This window comes from Microtus pennsylvanicus, chromosome 5 (assembly GCF_037038515.1).
Source record: "Microtus pennsylvanicus isolate mMicPen1 chromosome 5, mMicPen1.hap1, whole genome shotgun sequence".
NCBI classification, from domain to species: domain Eukaryota; kingdom Metazoa; phylum Chordata; class Mammalia; order Rodentia; family Cricetidae; genus Microtus; species Microtus pennsylvanicus.
This window is the reverse complement of record NC_134583.1, coordinates 136,879,484-136,897,861: the sequence shown is the minus strand read 5'-3', so window position 1 is coordinate 136,897,861 and position 18,378 is coordinate 136,879,484. Positions and strand designations below refer to the sequence as shown.

Here is an 18,378-nt window from a genome sequence, read left to right as displayed (position 1 = left end):
ACATTATTGTTGCCTATGTGGTTGGCCGTGGCTGGGGATGCTAGGCAGTAGGGAAGAAATACCCTGTGACTGGCGCAGAGCATAGGTATGGATTTGGGAACCAATCCTGAAGTGTTTCTGCTACTAAAATATTATTATTAGAGAGGCACATGGCATGTATAGAGTGAAGCCTATCATCCTACCTGGTTGGTAGCCTCTATTTCAGATGTTATTAATGACATTTATTTGGAGTGTGATTTCCATAGAGAACTATGGGCAATGCATTGTCTGATACTTCACCCAGCAGGTGAAGAGATGGTGCCTAAAACCAATGGACAATGGAACTTTGTCAAAAGGTTGGCCCAGTCCTCTCCCCTGTAATGTTAGGTCACTCCAGGCTGGACGGTTGGTATGAACGGTTGGTGTGATCTAAGGAGTCTGGTTTGAGGGACTCAAGTTCTCACCTGGGCTGACATTGGATACCTGTGAATAAGACTCAACTGTGTTTATCTCTACAAGCCCCATGTCCCATGGGATGCTTCCTCTCCTAGACAAACTAAAATAGCTGGTCACCTTCTCTTGGGGTCTTGGAATCTTCCTGTTTGTGGTGGTTTGAATGTTAAATGTTCCTCATAGTCCTGGGCGTTTAAACACTTGGTCCCCAGTTGTGGCACTCTTTGAGGTTTAGGAGGTGTGGCCTTGATGGAAGGAGTATGTTACTGTGGGTGGCCTTTGCCGTTAAAAGACCTAGAGTCATTTCCAGTGTGTTCTCTCTGTTTCGAGCTTGTGGTTCAAGATGTAAGCTGTCCTCTTCCACTATTCCTTTGCTCTCCTGTTGTTAACTCTAACTCTCTGGACCCATAAGCCAAAATAAACTCTTTCTAAATATGAACTGCCTTGGTCATGGTACTGGCTAGCTTTATGTCAACTTGTCACAAGCTAGAGTCACGGGAGAAGAGGGAGCCTCACTTGAGAAAATGCCTCAGTAAGTGTAGGCTATAGGCAAACCTGAGGGCATTTTCTTAATTGATGGGAGGTGCCACCCCTGGGCTGGTGGCCCTGGGTTCCATAAGAAAGCATGTTGAGCCAGTCAAAAGATCAAGCAACACCCCTCCATGGCCTCTGCTGCATCAGCTTTTGCCTCCAGGTTTCTGCCATTTGAGCTCCTGTCCTGGCTTCCTTTGATGATGAATTGTGATGTGGAAGTGGAAGCCAATTAAACCCTTTCCTCCCCACGTAGCTTTGGTCATGGTGTTTCCGTCACAGCAGTAGCAGCCCTGTAACTAAGACAGCCCTGGGGTCTTATCGCAGCAATAGAACAGCAGCTGAGACATTACCGTTAGTGAAGGAGTTACACAAAAGGCTCTGGGGCTCCCTTGGGTTTCCAGCAGGTAACCTGAGCCTCCTCCTCTCCTCCTGGCTTACTGATGGAGCCTCCTAAGCCCCTCTGCCCTTGGCTCCTAGCTGCTCTTCTTGTGAGTATGTGTCGTTAGGAGACCTTTCTGTCTGCTGAATTTCTGGTGTAGAGTGGTGGTGGGAGGGGGGGACTTCCTCCAAGTGGGTGTGGCTAGGAGACCAGTCTCCAGACGTCCTTGGAAACAGCAGAAAAGCAGCCCCCCAAGGTGACAGGACTGAAAGCCCCGTGTGCCACGCACAGCCTCTGTAAGAAGACCTCCTGCTCTGGCCCAGGGCTCTGGGGGTACCCAAGGACCCGGTTACAAGTTCATTTCTCTGAGTGTGTGCACTAGGGTGCCCTTGGGACCTCCAGGGTCTGGAGGGAGGTGACTGGGACAGGTCACACACCATGGAACAGCAGCACTTCTGTCTCTTACCAGCCAGGAGAGATCCCAGATATTAACAGATGAAGTTGCAGATGGGAACCTGGGGGCGTAATCGTTGTAATATTAAGAGTATGTAGGAGCTGGGGTGGACTCAGTTGGTGACGTGTTTGTCTCACACACGTGAGCACCCAACTTCAGTCACTAGCATCGCATAAAACAGTCATGGTGACACACTTGTAACAGTCCCAGAGCAGCACTCACGAGGTAGACACAGAAAGATTTAGTCATGGCCGTTCCTGATGCACAGCAAGGTTGAGATCAGCCTGGGATCCGTGAAACCCCACCTCAAAAGTAAAACTATTATACGGTAAATTTTATTGAAAGAATAATGGCGTTAGTTAAAACATCTGTCAGCTGACTGCCCACCCTCACTCCAGGAAATTAAGGACTTCATGGAGGCTTCCTCTGGGAGCCACTGCTCATATGTCATCCAGCAGGCAAGTGACAGTAGCCCCCCGAGTGCTTGCCTAGGCCTTGTTCACCAAGATCAGGATCTGCACAGCCTGTCAGGAGGTGTGTGACCCACTGTCACAGGGAATGGATCCACCCGCCTTCTATCTGTGATGCGTTTCAAAGTGCCAGAGCCTTTGCAAGTCTGTTCCCCAACCGCTTGCATGTTAACCTCATCATTACCCACCGTCCACAGTCCCCAGGGACGGAGGCCCTGTAGCCAGAGCGCCCTGCTTTTCCCAGAATCCCTTTGCATACTCAGAGAAGTTTGAGGGTTCAATGCCTGGCCACCCCCAGTATCAAATCCTGCAGAGGCTGTGGAGGGGATGTCTCCCTACACAAGCTAAGTTTATGGCTCCATTCCTTCCTTGGATGTGGTGTCCTCTGAGCAGGCCTGCCTCGGGAACCCCAACTCCAGCCTCTGTCTCTCTCTCTTCCAGGCGGGCCTGGCCTCTCCCGAGAACTCGGAGCAGCTCATCATCGCCCTAGAGCCCGAGGCCGCCTCCATCTACTGCCGGAAGCTGCGGCTGCACCAGATGATCGAGCTCAGCGGCAAGGCGGTGGTCAATGGGTGCAGCTCCAGTGACACAGTAGGAGCGGGGTTCACACAGGGTACCTCTGTTCTCTCTCTCCCTCCCTCCGCTCACCCCTCCCAAGCCCAGGCTGCCAGGGTCAGGATACTTCACGGGGAAGGTGGAGTAAGTCCCTCTTTGCTTGGTGTTCCTACGTGGTCCCTAGAGGATTCCCCATAAGCTAAGCATTGGTTACCCCGGCTTGTCACCCACCCCTTGGGGGCATCTCTCCGAGACCCCAGGGACGACCTGAGAGCCTTTCTGAGCCTTGCATTTTCCTAGGATCTGAGACTGTCTTTCACCGACTCAGTCTAACTCAATGTGCCTGTGTTAATTTCTCCGTTGAGACCGTTGGCTAATTGCTGTCTTACTCACTGGGTTGCTCCTGGAGCGTGGAGCTCCTTAGGTGCCATAGCTGAGAAAGTGGCTGATTTGTCCCGACCCTGTGGGAAGGAGCCCTTGCTCAGCCTGACCCAACCTGGGCATTTCAAGGGCTTTTCCCTTAAGTAGTTACCCGTATAAACAGACTGTCTTGGTCCCCAGAACTGTGTGCTCCACAGGTCTAGGCATTGTGGTCTCTCCGGGGCTCCAGGTTTTAGAGAGACGAGGTCATGGTGAAAGCACCATTGAAAGCTTGGCTACTAACCTGGCACACTGTATGTGTCGGGAGATGCTGTACGCCCAGCTCTGAGTTCTGCTGAGTTCCCAGGTGGGCAGAATGCACCCTCTACCCATGTCCACACCCAAGTGGCCCTGGAAGGGCCCAGGCCCAGGAAGAGGTTAGAAAGGACATTAGTGAGGATTGCCTTACCTAAATTTAGATCTTAATTAAAAAATGAATGGGAAGGGAACATTGAAAGGAACACAACTGCTCCTAGGCATGGTGAAGGAGAAGGTTAACTGGAGATAAAAGGGAGAGAGAGCATAGCTAGCTAGAGGCAGGGGCGGAGACATCTGGGGGAGTCCAGAGTGGACTGACCAGACTGAGCTGTGCCCTGTGGGGAGGCGGGGAGGGGAAAACAGGTGCAGCAACCAGGAGGCCCAAAGGTAAAAAAAAAAAAATAATGGTAGCAACCAAAATGGTTGGATTATTTAGGGAAGGGCAGCCCAACCCCTGGGCTGGAGAAGTTTAGGGTAAGGGGAGGGGTATGCCCAAGGGCTGGGTTAGTCCTTAACCTGATTGATGGCCATCCTGACCTTGCCAAGGGCTGCCAAGGCCAGCCTTTCCTCCAAGGAACCCGGTTGCTTTATCATTTCAAATGCACAAAGGCGCATCTCTCTCCATTGTCTCCTTGGAAAGAAGACAAAGCCTGTGTCTTACAGGCTAATTCTCAGTTCAAAAACAGAGATTCATAGCAGGGTCTATTGATTTTGGCACAGCTTTTACATATGGTTTAAGACTGGCTCTCGGTTTTCAGGAGGCGCCTGCTGAGATCCTTCCTCAGGGTCTGTCTTTGGGTTTCCTTTCCTCTACTCTGTCATGTCTCCCCACTGCCGTTCTGTCATGTCTGTCCTGTGGCTTTGTGTGCGCTCACGGCGGGGGTGGGGAGGGGGCTTGGTGTCTGGAGCCCTCATTGATGACCTGCAGGCCTTGGCAGGGCTCTAGGTGTCAGCCTGGCTCTCCCGGGGCTGGGGAGCTCTAGGGACCCCAGGGGACATCAGACAGGCTTGTGGGTCCCTGTGAGCACAGGTCAGTGGATAGAGGGTCCAGGAGAGGGAAGGGACTGGCCGGCATTCAGCCTCCACTACTCAGGGTTTGCAGGGAACATTATTTTACTCCTGATGGGTTTTAATGGGATTCATAAAAGATACATTTGTCCAATCTTGGGCTTAATCTACCTGAAAAACTGGGATGGTTCTCTGAGAACTGGAAAGATGTTTTGTCGCCTTCTCTCGGATATTTTTTATGAATTCCATTTTGTGGACATCTTAATTGTTTAGCAAACTGGATCCCTGCTGCAAGGCCTGAGACATTGTTTCTTGTTTGGCTCTTGCCATGCCTGGGATTCAACTCAGACCTGCTCGCATGCAAGGCACGTGCTCTACCACTGAGCCATACCTCTGGCCTAATGTAGCTCACCTGGAGCCCAAGTTTGGGGGGCCCTCCTAGGGTGCCCCTCTGACCACTCTAACCCAGGCTCTGAAGAACTTGCAGCCAGCTGGGCGTTTGCTGATCTACCCCCTAGCGAAGCTGGGTTTGCAGACACTGCTCCTGGGTGTGGTCAGATAATCAGCATGGTGGCATCCGGTGGCATTTCAGAAGGAGCAGGGTAGCTTAGGGATGTAAAGGACAGAATGGTGGGGAGGGAGGGAGGTGAGGCAGGAGAGCCTTACTCTGTCACCCCAGAGCTGCTCTAGGAAATCATTTGTCACGGTTGTCATTCTGTGGCCACCAGGTCTCATAGTAGGTGCTCTGCCTTTCTTATCACCTACTGTGTGCAGGCAGCCACTCCAGGTGTGCAGTAGACAAGCAGGGTGTATTCGGGGAGCCCCTGAGAAACCTAGACCAGCTAGTGATATCCCCATTTTATAGATGAGAAAACTGAGGACCGAGAGGGCTAAGTGATTGGCCCTAAAGCCCACTTGGTTGTGGCCTGCTGCTTCCCACGTATCCTTTCTCAGTACCTTTCTTGGCCCTTCTGCTTTTCCAAGCTTGGGGATTGTTAGATCTCCAAAGCCCTGGGGGCCTCTGGTCTAAGGATTCATATTGCCAGACAAGAAATCTGGGGATTTCCCAGTCCCATGACCTCACCCTTCTCAGCCAAGCCCAGGATGGCTATTCGTGCCCTGTCTGTCCCAAAGGCATTCCAGCCACTCAGCGCACAAGCAGAGGCATCTCCTGGGTATCCTGGTGATAAGAGCTGGGATTCCCTAGATTCAGATGCTACCTTGTGGCTGAAGCGCCCCCATGTGGCACAATTGTACAGTGTCTTCAAAAGCTGCAGGACAGAGATTCCTATGAGCAAAATATTTCCGGCATTTCAAAGCTCCATGATGCGAAAAGGTTTAAGCCCACTTAGTGCACTGTGGGCTGCTGGGAAACTGGCCCGTTTCATTAGCCCACTCCCCAGAAGACGGCCACGGCCAAGAATCTCCTCAGGGCAGGCCTTACAGCTGGGCATAGGCCAAAGATGAGGGCTTCTTCCCTCGGAGGAACTGGCTTTCTGGTTTTTGATGTGTGTTTATTAATCCTGTTGGCCCAGTGTCAGTAAATGCTCCGTCCTCGAGCCCACCATGCTGGGGTCTCCAGCAGCTGCAGACAAGCGTCTCTTTTTCATGCTCTCTGATGCTGACTCTTTTCTTCGTGTCTGCCGCCAGCTAAGGAACACGTTCGGCGTAACCGGCAGAGTCGGACCTTCCTGGTGGAGAATGTCATAGGAGAGATCTGGTCTGAGCTGGAGGAAGGTATTGCATCAGGATGTCTTTTGCCCCTACTTATCATCTGTTTTCACTGCCTGCAAAAATGCATTCCTATTTATCACATTTGCACTTTGGGGTGATACTCAGTGCAGGGGCTTTAAAAGCCACTCACTCAGGGACCACCGTTCTGGGAGCCGGAGTTCCGCATGTCAGAAAACCATGCAGATACTCTTCCCGAGGAAGAAAAGGCTCCCCAGTTCTGGAGGGAGTTGTGTTGGAGAGCATGTCACGGGCTGGGGCGGGGACACAGCCTTATGTGACCTGAAAGCCTCGGTCTTCTAGAGTCTCTCGCCTGCTTCTTCTTCATCCATGCTTAGCCCGCCCTCTCGGACAGGCATGATTGCATTCTCTTAGTTACTGAGTAACTTGCTATGCTACTAATTAACAAAAACCACTGTGCTCTTGGCAGTGCTGACGTGAGTAACGAGTCCAAGTTCTCATTCACCGGCGTGTCGGAGCGGGAACAGGTACGTGGTGTGTCTTACAGATTGCTGTCTTTTGTGCCAGGTGACAAGTACGTGGTTGTCGACAGCGGTGGAGGCACTGTAGACCTGACAGTCCATCAGATACGCCTACCCGAGGGGCACCTTAAGGAGCTGTACAAAGCAACAGGTGAGTACTGCCTGGCTGGTTAGCTTCCCCGGCCTCCAGCCGTTTCTTGTTCACTCATTTCAAATCAGACTGGGTGGTGGTTACAGTTGGAAAGCAAGGTCTACTAAGTGTTCTTTCAAAGACAAACCACCCCTTGAGTTTGGGCACCAAACTGCCAAACTGGCTGTTACTGAAGTTTTACCAGGATTCACCTGTAGCTTCTTACCACCTCTGATTGAAATCCAAGGCCAGAGTTCTACACCTAGATCAAGATCACCAAAATAAGGAACATACCTTTCCATTTGGGAGGGGAAGTCTTCCGAGGCGATGTCATCAACAGATGAGTTGATGTCATCCACAGATGAGGTGATGTCATCGACAGACTGCATGGGTCTAACTAAGTCCTGCTGTTTTCCAGACCTCACCTATGGGCTTTCTCAGATGGAAGATTGCGATTTTTGAAGTTATCTGTATTGATTTAATAATGAAATAGATCGAAACAGACTGTTAGATTGCTGCAGGGGGAAATCCACAGAATAAGAGCCAAAGGGTGTTGAGGTGTGAGTGGGGATGGTTACTGCTATCTGTGTGCCTAGTGGCCCCAGTGTACCGGGCCCCAGAGAACACAGGGAGGCCTGGATCTCAGCATTTGGTTTTCTAACACCGTGGGTTCCGTTTTCTTCTCTTCTCAGGCGGTCCCTATGGATCTCTGGGAGTAGATTATGAATTTGAAAAGCTGCTTTGTAAAATATTTGGAGAGGACTTTATCGAACAGTTCAAGATCAAGCGCCCGGCGGCTTGGGTTGACCTAATGATCGCCTTTGAGTCTCGCAAAAGAGCCGCTGCGCCAGACCGGACGAATCCCCTGAACATCACCCTGCCCTTCTCCTTCATCGACTACTACAAGAAGTTCCGGGGACACAGCGTGGAGCACGCCTTGAGGAAGAGCAAGTAAGCTGGCTCACCTTGGGCTACAGAGAGTGTGGGGGCGGGCAGCATTGACAGGGCGTGGACCGTGGGTTCTGACTCTATGCATGGTGTGCTCTTGAGCAAGTGACTTTACTATGGAAAATGGGGACAATGATTCTTGTTATCTCAAAGGTTGTTGTGGGAGTAACATGAATTTCTGTCTGGTAATACCCAGGTCACAGAAAGTGTGGTCTACGTGTCCGCTGGTGTGTTCCCTGAGAAAATAATAGCTTTATGAAAATGGGACATTTTGTTTGGGTGATGTCTTAGTCACTGTTCTATTACTGTGATAAGACATCATGATCAAGGCAACCCTTATAAAGGAAAACATTTAATTGGGGGCTGGCTTACAGTTTCAGAGGTTTAGTTCTTTATGATCATGGCAAGGAGCATGCAGGTAGACATTGTGCTGGAGAATTGTCTGCTAGCTATATCCTGATTCACTGACTGAGAGAGAAGAGAGAGGAAAGAGAGAGGGGGGAGGGGAGGGGAGGGGAGGGGAGGGGAACGGAGAGGAGAGGAGAGGAGAAAGAGGAGAGAGACAGAGAGAGACAGAGAGACACTGGGCCTGGCATGGACTTTTGAAGTTTCAAAGCCCACCCCACAGTGACACACTTCCTCCCACAATGCCACACCTCCTAATACTTTTTGGATAGTGCCACTTGCCATGACTAAGCAGTCAAATCTCTGAGCCTATGGGGACTGCTCTGATTCACACCCCACAGGCAGCTGCTATAGCGGTGTCTAGAGTAGGACTTGATGTGTTCCAGGTGAGTGAACCCCAGGGGGAATCTAGTTTCCCTGCTTCTTCAAGGCCTTGGCCTGCAATTACAGCTTAGTTTGTTGTAAAATGAACCCATATAGACGGTTTGGATTAAAGCTGATAATTTTTAACAGAAAAAAACCCTAAATTTCTGATATCTTTTTAAAAATTGCTTTTGAGCCATACGTGGTAACACATGCCTGTAATCCCAGCAATGTGGAGGCTGAAGCAGGTGTGTCCTGAGTTCAAGACCAGCCTGGGCAACATAACAAGACCATATTAAAAATAACTGTTATCACAAGAGTAACACCACCTACAGTGGACTGGGCCCTCCCATACCAATCACTAATTAAGAAAACTCAGGCTAATCTGATGGGACATTTTCTCAGCTGAGATTCCATCCTTCAAAATGACTCTAGCCTCTGTCGAGTTGACACTGAAACTGGCCAGCACTTCTGTCATCTTCCTCTTTTCCATCCCATTGATCCCTTCTTTCCTACTTTCCTACCAATCCTCTTCCAGTATCATGTCTGTGTGTGTGCGTGTGTACGTGTGTGTGTCTGTAGTGTATGTGTATGCATGTATGTGTGTGTGAATGTGCGCGTGTGTGGTTGTGTATGTGGTGTATGTGTGTCTGTGGTGTATGTATGTCTGTGGCGTATGTGTGTGTGTCTGTGGTTTGTGTGTGTGTATGCATGTATGTGTGTGTGTGTGCATGCGCGCGTGTGTGGTTGTGTCTGTGGTGTATGTATGTCTGTGGTGTATGCGTGTGTGTCTGTGGTTTGTGTGTGTGTATGCGTGTGTGTGTGTGTGCATGTGTGTGTGCATGTGTGTGTGTGTGCATGTGTGTGTGTGTGCATGTGTGTGTGTGTGCATGTGTGTGTGTGTCCCAATTTCACAGGAGCATTGGTGAAAGTTTATTTACAGGAACACCGGCACCTTGCCGCTATATCACTGGAAGCAAAGCATCGCCCCCCCCCCCCAGCAATATTACTATCCATAATTCTCAGGGAGAAGCAGAGCTCTGCAAATCCTCTTCTCCCATGTCAGGGCACTGAAAGCCGACCCTGGGCAGTTCTTCTGCAGATGCTGCAAGTTCCCAATACACCACATCTGGGACACATACAGTCTGCTTGTGTCTCCTTCCGGGATGTAAGCGCCCACTGATGACCGCTGCCTGTGTCCGCATTTCACTGGGGTGGACCCACACTTACCATGTCTTGCCCTTTCTGTTTGGCATATCTGGAGCACACGTAAAGAGATTTTACCTCGGCGGCTTGGTCACTTCAGAAAAAAGAATAATGGTGATTCTTCCTTCCGGCCGTTCTTTAAAGAAGTGGTGTGGTGCGGCACACCTGTAATCTGAGTGCTAGGGGAGGCAGAGGCGGAAGACTCTCTGTTTGGGGCCAGTCTGGTCGACATAGAGAGTTCCAAGTCAGCTGTAGCTGCACAGTGAGACCCTGTCTCAAAACCAAAGCAGATCCTAGCATCCTTCAAAATGAAAGACAGAGGGCCTCTACTTATCCCTGTCTCTTGTGCTAGACACTGACCCTCATTATACCGGGGGGACGTTTGGTGCTGGGATAGAGCAGAGAGAAACAGATGAGGTTATGTCTTAGCTCTCAAGTCTCCGAGGGTCCAGGTTCAGGCAGTTGAGTGGATTCCCAAGAATGCTTTTGACTTTAACATACCTTGTCGTCATGATGGGACAGACATCCGTGCAGAACAGTCTGGGCACTGTACACTCATTCATTGCCCTTTCTTCTTGCTACTGTTCCCAGTGTGGACTTTGTGAAGTGGTCCTCCCAGGGGATGCTGAGGATGAGTCCAGACGCCATGAACGCCCTTTTTAAGCCGACCATCGACAGCATCATCGAACACCTCCGTAAGTACCATTGAGTCTTGGCCACTTGTGGGACAGAGCTGGTAACAGGGACAGGACTGAGGCAGCCCAGTTGGTAGGTGACCTGGATCTGGGAGCTACAGGGATGGAGCCTTCTGGAGCGGGCAGGGGTAGCACAGTTTCTAATTGTTCTTAATAATAAACATCCAGAGTCAGATACAGGGGTTAGTGCTGAAGATCAGAGAAGCAGAGCAGCCAGCCACTAGAATTCTCACCTCAACCACTGCTCAGACTGAAAGGGGCCATCCTGTCTCTATGAATCCTCAGACTGAATGCTGTCTCTACAAAAGCTCAGGCTGCCTCTCCATGAAACCTCAGATTATGCTCAGATTGAATCCTCAGACTGAGCTCCTGTCTCCTCCGGCCTTCTATTCTTCTCTCTGCCCAGCCATATCACTCCTGTCTCCACCTCCCTAGTGCTAGGATTTAAGGCATGTGATCCCAAGTGCTAGGATCACCTTTGTGTGAGCTCTGTTTCTCTTTCATACAGATTCAATCTCGTGTAGCCTAGGGTGGTCTTGAATTTCCAGATTTCCCTCTGCCTCTGGTTCCCAAGTGCTGCAATTAAAGGTTTATGCCACATCTGGCCTCTATGGCTAACTAGTGTGGCTAGCTCTGCACTCTGATCTTCAGGCAAGCTTTGTTAGATCACAAACAAAATGTCCCTACAGGCAGGGATTGGGCACGTCATGAGGGAGGCTGCTGGACACCACCCATTCTGGAGAGCTGAGCAGCTGAGGGCCTGCCCTTACCTGGGCTTCACTTTGGCCTTGAAGGCCAGAGGTCAAGGAACTCTGAAGCAGTACTATTCTAGAGTGGCAAGCCCTGGGACTGTATCTTGTCTGGAGTATTGGGGAAACTTAGGGATCCTGGCCTCACGGGGAATGAAGGAACTGTTTTGTGAACCAAGGAAGGGTTCCAGCAAGACAAGAGTCTGTCTGTGCTGCCATCTTGTGTGTTGTTATCCTTGTCCAACCACAAGTTGGACACACAGTAACCTGATGGGGATTTTTTTTTCCAGGATCCCAACATCATACCATTTATACATCCCTCACCTACCTTTGTGACTGTCAGACACAACTGTTTCTCACAGCTTGGATCACATATTTAAAGGGATACTATTGTCATGATGAATGAGTTCTGATTAAAGCCAGCACCACCTCCGATAAGTTAGGCTTCTACTTGGCACAGCCTTGGCCTCTGTTTCCAGGCATACAGTGTATAAACCTTTCTTTATCAGACTAGCTCAGTCCAAACTGAGTTCAATGAGCTCATGCAAAGCCAATGCCAGCTGATGCTCATGGTTAGCTGTCCCTTCTGTAGACTCAGGCAACTGTGTTTCCCCCTTGCTGCCTTGCTTTGGGTCATCCCATCTCCCCTTCTCCTTCCCTTTCAGGGGACCTGTTTCAGAAGCCCGAGGTGTCCACGGTCAAGTTCCTCTTCCTGGTGGGTGGCTTTGCAGAGGCCCCCCTTCTGCAGCAGGCGGTGCAGGCTGCCTTTGGTGACAAGTGCAGGATCATCATCCCCCAGGATGTGGGCCTCACCATCCTCAAGGGCGCTGTTCTCTTTGGCCTGGACCCTGCCGTCATCAAGGTGCGCCGGTCTCCCCTCACCTACGGCGTGGGCGTGCTGAACCGCTACGTGGAGGGGAAACATCCCCCCGAGAAGTTACTGGTGAAGGACGGCACCCGCTGGTGCACGGATGTCTTTGACAAGTTCATCTCCGCGGACCAGTCCGTGGCCCTGGGGGAGCTGGTCAAGCGCAGCTACACTCCCGCCAAGCCCTCCCAGCTGGTCATTGTCATCAATGTCTACAGCTCCGAGCATGACGATGTCAGCTTCATCACTGACCCAGGGGTGAGAAAGTGTGGTACGCTCCGCCTGGATCTCACGGGGACCAGTGGCGCAGCGGTGCCTGCCCGCAGGGAAATCCAGACCCTTATGCAGTTCGGGGACACTGAGATCAAGGCCACAGCCATTGATATAGCCACCTCAAAGAGTGTCAAAGTGGGGATCGACTTCCTAAACTACTAATGTAACCACCCCTCCCCGCCACGAGCCCCCGGGACTCCTCTGCATCCGCTGACCTTGACTGTTCTGCCCCTGACCTTGACCCTTGCCATCGCCCACCTAAATTTCAGTAGGAAAGATGAGAACCAGGGAGAGAATTAACTAAAGACTTTTTTTTTTTTTGAGAGTATATTGGAGTCAGAAAAACTCAGAAATTTAGTATCAAGGTCTGGAAATAGGAAGTTCAGGGATCCTGGAGCAGCCAGCTCTCACAGGTTCCTGCGTGGTAAGACAGCCCCTGCTTGCCATGCAGAGGACCCTGTGAGGGAGGACATCTCTCTGGGTGTGAAGCGGGACCTTTGACCAGGAGGGGTCCTCCTCAGAGGTCTTTTTAAATTACCTTGGATGGCAAAGGATAGGAAGTGCCAGCTTCCTGCACTCAATCTCGTTTTCTTGGTGACTCAGCGGTAACTTACAGTATTTCTTTTACGCTGGTGGGAGAAGACTGCCCACACCGGGCACCATTTTAGGTTCTCATATAATTTAAATTCCAAGGAGGCTCAATGAAGGATGGTTTTGGCTAACTCAACCAGGATGGGGGGAGGGGCAGGGTGGAGGCAAGGGTGCCGATACCTCCATTTTCCAGAGCAGGTAAAGCCTCCTTTGGTGGAAATGCACACTGAAGAGTTTGTGACTTACCCCACATTACAACGGTCCCCTCTTATCTGTAGAGGATACACCCTGAGGTTCCCCAGTGGATGCCCAGGGCCGTGGATAATACCAAACCTTATCTATATACTATGTTTTTTTCTATATTTACATACCTATGATCAAGTTCAATTTAATAAAGTAGTAAGAGATTAGCAACAACAGCTAATGATGACATAGGACAACCATGAAAACACACTTTGATAAAATTTGTATGAATGTGGTCTATCGTAGCATATCTTACTATACTTTACTGTCACACATTTTTGGACCACAGTTGACTGGGGTTCATTGAAAACCCAGTAAATGAAAATACAGATCAGAGGATAATTCTCAGAACAACAAACCCTGAGTTCAGAGGTCCTGCATAATCATAGGTGAGTTTAGTAGGACATTTGTTTGAGAAAATGAAGTTTTTATTTGCTCTGTTTATATGTATCACCAAGCCCAGAACTCCAAAGCAACCCCCGCCCCTACCTTGCAAACCATGCACACCTTCAGTGAAACTATTCTTCATCCCCCAATAAGGAAATACAAAAGGGGGTTCTGTTCTGTGAAATGTCTCGATCGAATCTTCAGCTTTTCAAATTCACTAAAAAGGGCATGTAAACCTAGACCTGGCAGATGAGAATAGCCTCTTACAAAGCAGGTCTGTGGCCCCCTTGCCTCAGAATCGCCTGGGTGCTTGTCAGGAGCAGGTCTGAATCTAACCCCTAAAGCCAGAGCTGACTCTGCAGAGACAGGGCCTGCATGTTTCGTGTTCGCTTGCGAGTTCGAACCTGAGATTTTGTCAGAGCTGAAGCAACCACAGACCACACAGTGTGGCCTCAAACCTTCCCGTACCCACACACCCAGCCCTCCTACGAGAGGGGTGGGGTCACCCTTTTAGTCCTCACTGGAAGGGTCAGAGAAGGAAAAGGATGTCACAAAAGGAACCCTGAGAATGAAGCTGCCCAATGAGCCAGCTAGGTTCTGTGTTCTCGCCTTCCCTCCGTGCAAAGCCAAAGCCAGTCTCGCCAACGTTCCAGAGCCAACCGAGGACGAGGAACCGTTTGATCTGTTCAAAGCTGCCTTTCTTACCTGCTGGAATTCGTTCTGATTTCAGATCACTGGAGGCGTGCATGATTTAATGAATGAATGAATGAGCGAATGAATGAATGAGTACAGAATGAGGGAAGGGAACTTCAAATGCAAGTTGGATTTGTGAACCCGTCATCATAGCCAATACACAGATTTTAAGTAGCATTTTGAACTCCAACCTCTTGTTGTCTTTTTCACACCACTTGCTGCAGAAATTCCCTGCTAGAATGTGAAAATGCTATCAAACCATAGGACACAAGAATGGGAACCCCAAACGGAATGGCGGGGTGTCAAATCCAGGTTTCAGAATGCTTGCTAGGATTCCCCTGCTAACTCTGCCTTGGAAGCTCATGGGCCTCTCTTTTGGTGTTTCCGGCCACAGTCCTCAAATAGACTTTCAATTTTGTTATAACGGATATAATTTTAATGTATATAGAGCACTAGAATCCTGTACAGAATCTTTATTTCTACTGTGCGCTTGTTTGAGGAGAATTCTCCTAATTTTGGTTAATTACACTGCTGCCTGTAAGCTCCACAGCTTTGTCTCCCAATCGCTCTCACTGATCACTGTTCGTGCTGATGTCATGCCATGGACATGTATGCAAGACTGAGCAATAGTTAGAGGTGCCTTGGGTCAGAGTACTCTGATCACACAGACCACCCAGACCGACAGCTTCAGCAGACCCTTCCACACCTGCACGCCCTGCCCAAAGCGGAAAGCTTCTGCGTGAAGGGTAATGCACCACGTCTCCTGCCCAGACAGAGCTGAGCACACCGGCCTGTGAGCCATGCCTCCCTCCCCAGACACTTTGTGTCTCTCAGGGCTGTTGACCTCTCCTCTCTGGCAAGGCAAAGCGTGGCACCCTTCATGATCAGAGGAACCAAACGATACATGAGCTGAGATTTCTGTTGGGTTTAGTAAGTGAGCAGGACAGTTGGGCCCTTCTTTTCCTGGCTAGCATAAACATCCTCAGATTATGCTAGGTCTGTCTCCTTGCTCCTATTTTGCTTAAATGAGTTGACAGAGACCTGCAGTCTTAGCAAACTGATGACGGAGAAGGGGCGGTCACTTCCCTGACTTCCTTCTGGCCCAGAGATGCAGCCCCAGTCATCAAACTCCAGCTGAAGCTCTCCAGTCTATCCCTACCCCAGCCGACGTAACCGTATCAGAGCACTGCATACGTACACTTGGGACACATTCCCCAACTTAGAAAGTTCTAGAGGGGGGTCTGTGGTCTTTGTGTGTATTATCTGGCTACTGAACTCTCTTTTCTGTATACAGCAGGCATTCCTAAATGCAGACTGACAGACAGGAGGTGGCATACAATAGGAAAGGGGGTGCTTCTGTAGAGGTCCTGGGGCGCGATGGCTGAGTCCAGGTTACAGAACCTGCCTGCCCCCCCACCCTTAGAATGTTATTTAGACCAAGTTTAGCTTCTAATTAGCGTCCAGGTCTGGTTAACCGCCAGGGTAGCAAAGAATTGCATGCACCGATATTAAACAGGAGTCAAAATGCATTATTATTAATCGAAGACCGAATCTCACATTGTAGTGATGTAATCGTGTGATTAGGCTGCGAAGTACGTACGCTGGGGAATGGCGTAAGTGGGTGGCTAGTCTAAATGTTGTTGGCCATAATATCATACCACCTCTCATCTGTTTGAACTGTGGAACAGTATCCTATGATCTCAGCCGCTGGGAGTCTTGTTCACTACAAGGTAGAGCCAAACGACACACAGAACTGCAGCCGTCCGCAACTAGACAGGACGGCACCTGCAAACGCTCTGTCTTCACAGATTCTAATAAAGAGAAACTGAATTTCACTTGGCCTAGAGTAGTTTTTTCTCGTTCCGGGCGTATAGATGGAATTGATGGGGGATCATTAATGACTTCCTCCTGACTCAAGTCCTCTTTCAGGCGGTGTAAGCTTTACTGACAGGCCCTTCCCTTGCTGGGAACCAACGCCCCCAACGATGCCCAGGGTCCTGTCTCCTCCACAGGAGGAGTGGTTTAGCTGGAGAGGAGGCAGATGGCTAGAGTCTCACCATAGTGAGGAGTGTGGGAGGCCTGGGTGGTGCCTGCCCTGGGGCATCCCTGCAGGCGTAGGCTTCCTCCCAGGCTGGGGCGAATCCTAAATTGGCTCTAGAAGTGTCCGGATGGCTTGAGGTGTGGTCCCAGGGGTCCAAGGGCTTGAAAAGGTAGTTGGGCAGCCTCCGGCAGAAGCCTTCCATGCTCCTTTAGGTTCACTCAGTGGCATCAGCCAAAAGACCTGATGGCTCAGGCCGTCTTCCCTCCCCCTCCAAAACAAAAAACCACTGCTAGAAAGGAGTAAGACAACTCCCAAGCATACCTTCATTTTGGTTAAGCGCTCGTGCCCCGGAACCTTGTGGGGGAGAAAACAGAAACAAACCCCAGCCCTCCTAACGGAGAATGATGTCTGCAGGGGTGTATTAGGCTGGGAAAGGTGCCTGTGTTTGGAAGCCAACATGGACACCGATGGCCTTCATTTTCCAGACTGCCTTCCGCCCCTTGCTGGCCCTCACGTGGCAGGGATGGAGACCACTGGCGACCTCTGGCGGGGTGCGGAGTGCGGATAGGGGTGGCATTCGGCACGCATCCCCTGTGTGTCCACATCACCCAACAGGAGCTGCAAACTCCCTCCCTTTGGCCGTCGGTTCCGCTTCCCCTGGTGAGAATGAAGCACCCAAGCTACAGGCAATCGGGCAAACGTCTGGACCTGTGCAGGGCAGGCAGGACCAGCTTGCTGAGGGATTAGCGGACAAATTTGCAGGGTTTACAAACTTCCTGGTTCTGGTTCTGGTGTCGTGGCCTGCCTTCTGGTCTCCACGTATGGGGCGGGACCAGCCCCAAATATCCCGGATGGATCTAGAATCTGCCCGCCCACCTCGAGTGAGCGCACAAAGGCCCGATAGAGCATGCGGGCCGGCAGTGTTGCCTAGTTCCTTGGGGGTGCTCGGCCCGCCCGGGTAAGAGCAGGGGCCAGTGGAAGTGGGTGGAGAAGGGTCCTGTTCTCTCCTGGACCCTGCCCTGCCTTTGTTTCAGAAATCCCTCCAAGTGCCTCCCTGCCCCATCTCCCTACAGGCTGGCCTGGTTCTCAGCACCCAGCGGGCACAGGCTTGATAGCATATCCTGCCCTTAGGACTTGAGCAGTCTTTGCTCTTACTCCCCTTGACTCAAGGGAGTTGAAACCATCTCCTGGTCACAAAAGTGCCGCCTTACAGAGATGCCGTGGCTTGGCAGGATAGGGTACAGATGAACCGCAGACTCCATATACAAACCTTGGCCCGTTGTGGAGATATTAGTGATCCCTGGTGAGGGGGAGGGCTTTGCTCCAGAGGTGGTGTCTATATAGTTGGTACTAGAATGGGCACCCATCAGCTCGTTCATCCCTTCCTTGGACTCCATGCCAGGTTTTTGTGGCTTTTAGATCCAAGACAAGAATAGGTCTAAACTTTTGTTGGGGTGGGGGGTGTCTCGTTTGCGTTGAATAAAGTTGAGAAGGGACCTAGTTACAAGATACCAGTAGCATCCTGCCCCCCTAGTTATGACACCCGAAGTGTCTTCAGATGTCAGTCTGAGAATAAAGGGATTTAGCAACACAGGTCACTACCAAACCAGATTCTGCCTGAATTCAGAGTGGACTGTGGGGAAATGGGTTTCGTACCTTTTTCTCACGCAAGTCTCATGAGTCTGACATGGTAGCTCCTGGCTCTTGCTCTTCTTTATACTCACAACTCTGTCTGTTTCGTGGCTGTGTATGCATATGGTTTTATTAGATCGGTGAGTGGGTGGGCGGATGGATGGAAGGGTGGTCGGTGGGGGTGTCTCTGGAAGTGGGACACTCATAGGTGGAGATCTGCAATGAGCGTGAAAGGCAATGAGCCCCTGGTATCAGGTCTCAGGGTTATAACTAACTCTGTCAACTAGCTGTGGGTGTGCCGGTGTCTCTACCTCTCAGTCTCAGCGCCCGACGACGTCATTGTTTTTACACTCAAGAACTCTTGAGTGCCCTAAGTCCTTGAGACAGGAACTCAAGACCATTTCACGCCCCTTTCTCTTCACTGGCAGAGT

The 18,378-nt window shown here is 50.6% G+C and overlaps 1 protein-coding gene across 2 annotated transcripts in view; it reads left to right on the top strand.

The window, feature by feature from the left end:
• The window catches only part of Hspa12a (heat shock protein family A (Hsp70) member 12A), a 149,747-nt gene extending 133,638 nt beyond the window's left edge, over positions 1-16,109 (top strand). For both annotated transcript variants that reach the window (XM_075974542.1, XM_075974544.1), the window contains 6 exons: positions 2,711-2,882; positions 6,161-6,247; positions 6,770-6,874; positions 7,546-7,804; positions 10,367-10,470; positions 11,885-16,109. In XM_075974542.1, the coding sequence (XP_075830657.1) occupies positions 2,711-2,882; positions 6,161-6,247; positions 6,770-6,874; positions 7,546-7,804; positions 10,367-10,470; positions 11,885-12,522 (1,365 nt within the window). In that variant the 3' untranslated portion in view covers positions 12,523-16,109. The remainder of the gene's footprint in view (positions 1-2,710; positions 2,883-6,160; positions 6,248-6,769; positions 6,875-7,545; positions 7,805-10,366; positions 10,471-11,884) is intronic.
• The last annotated feature ends 2,269 nt before the right edge of the window (positions 16,110-18,378 follow it).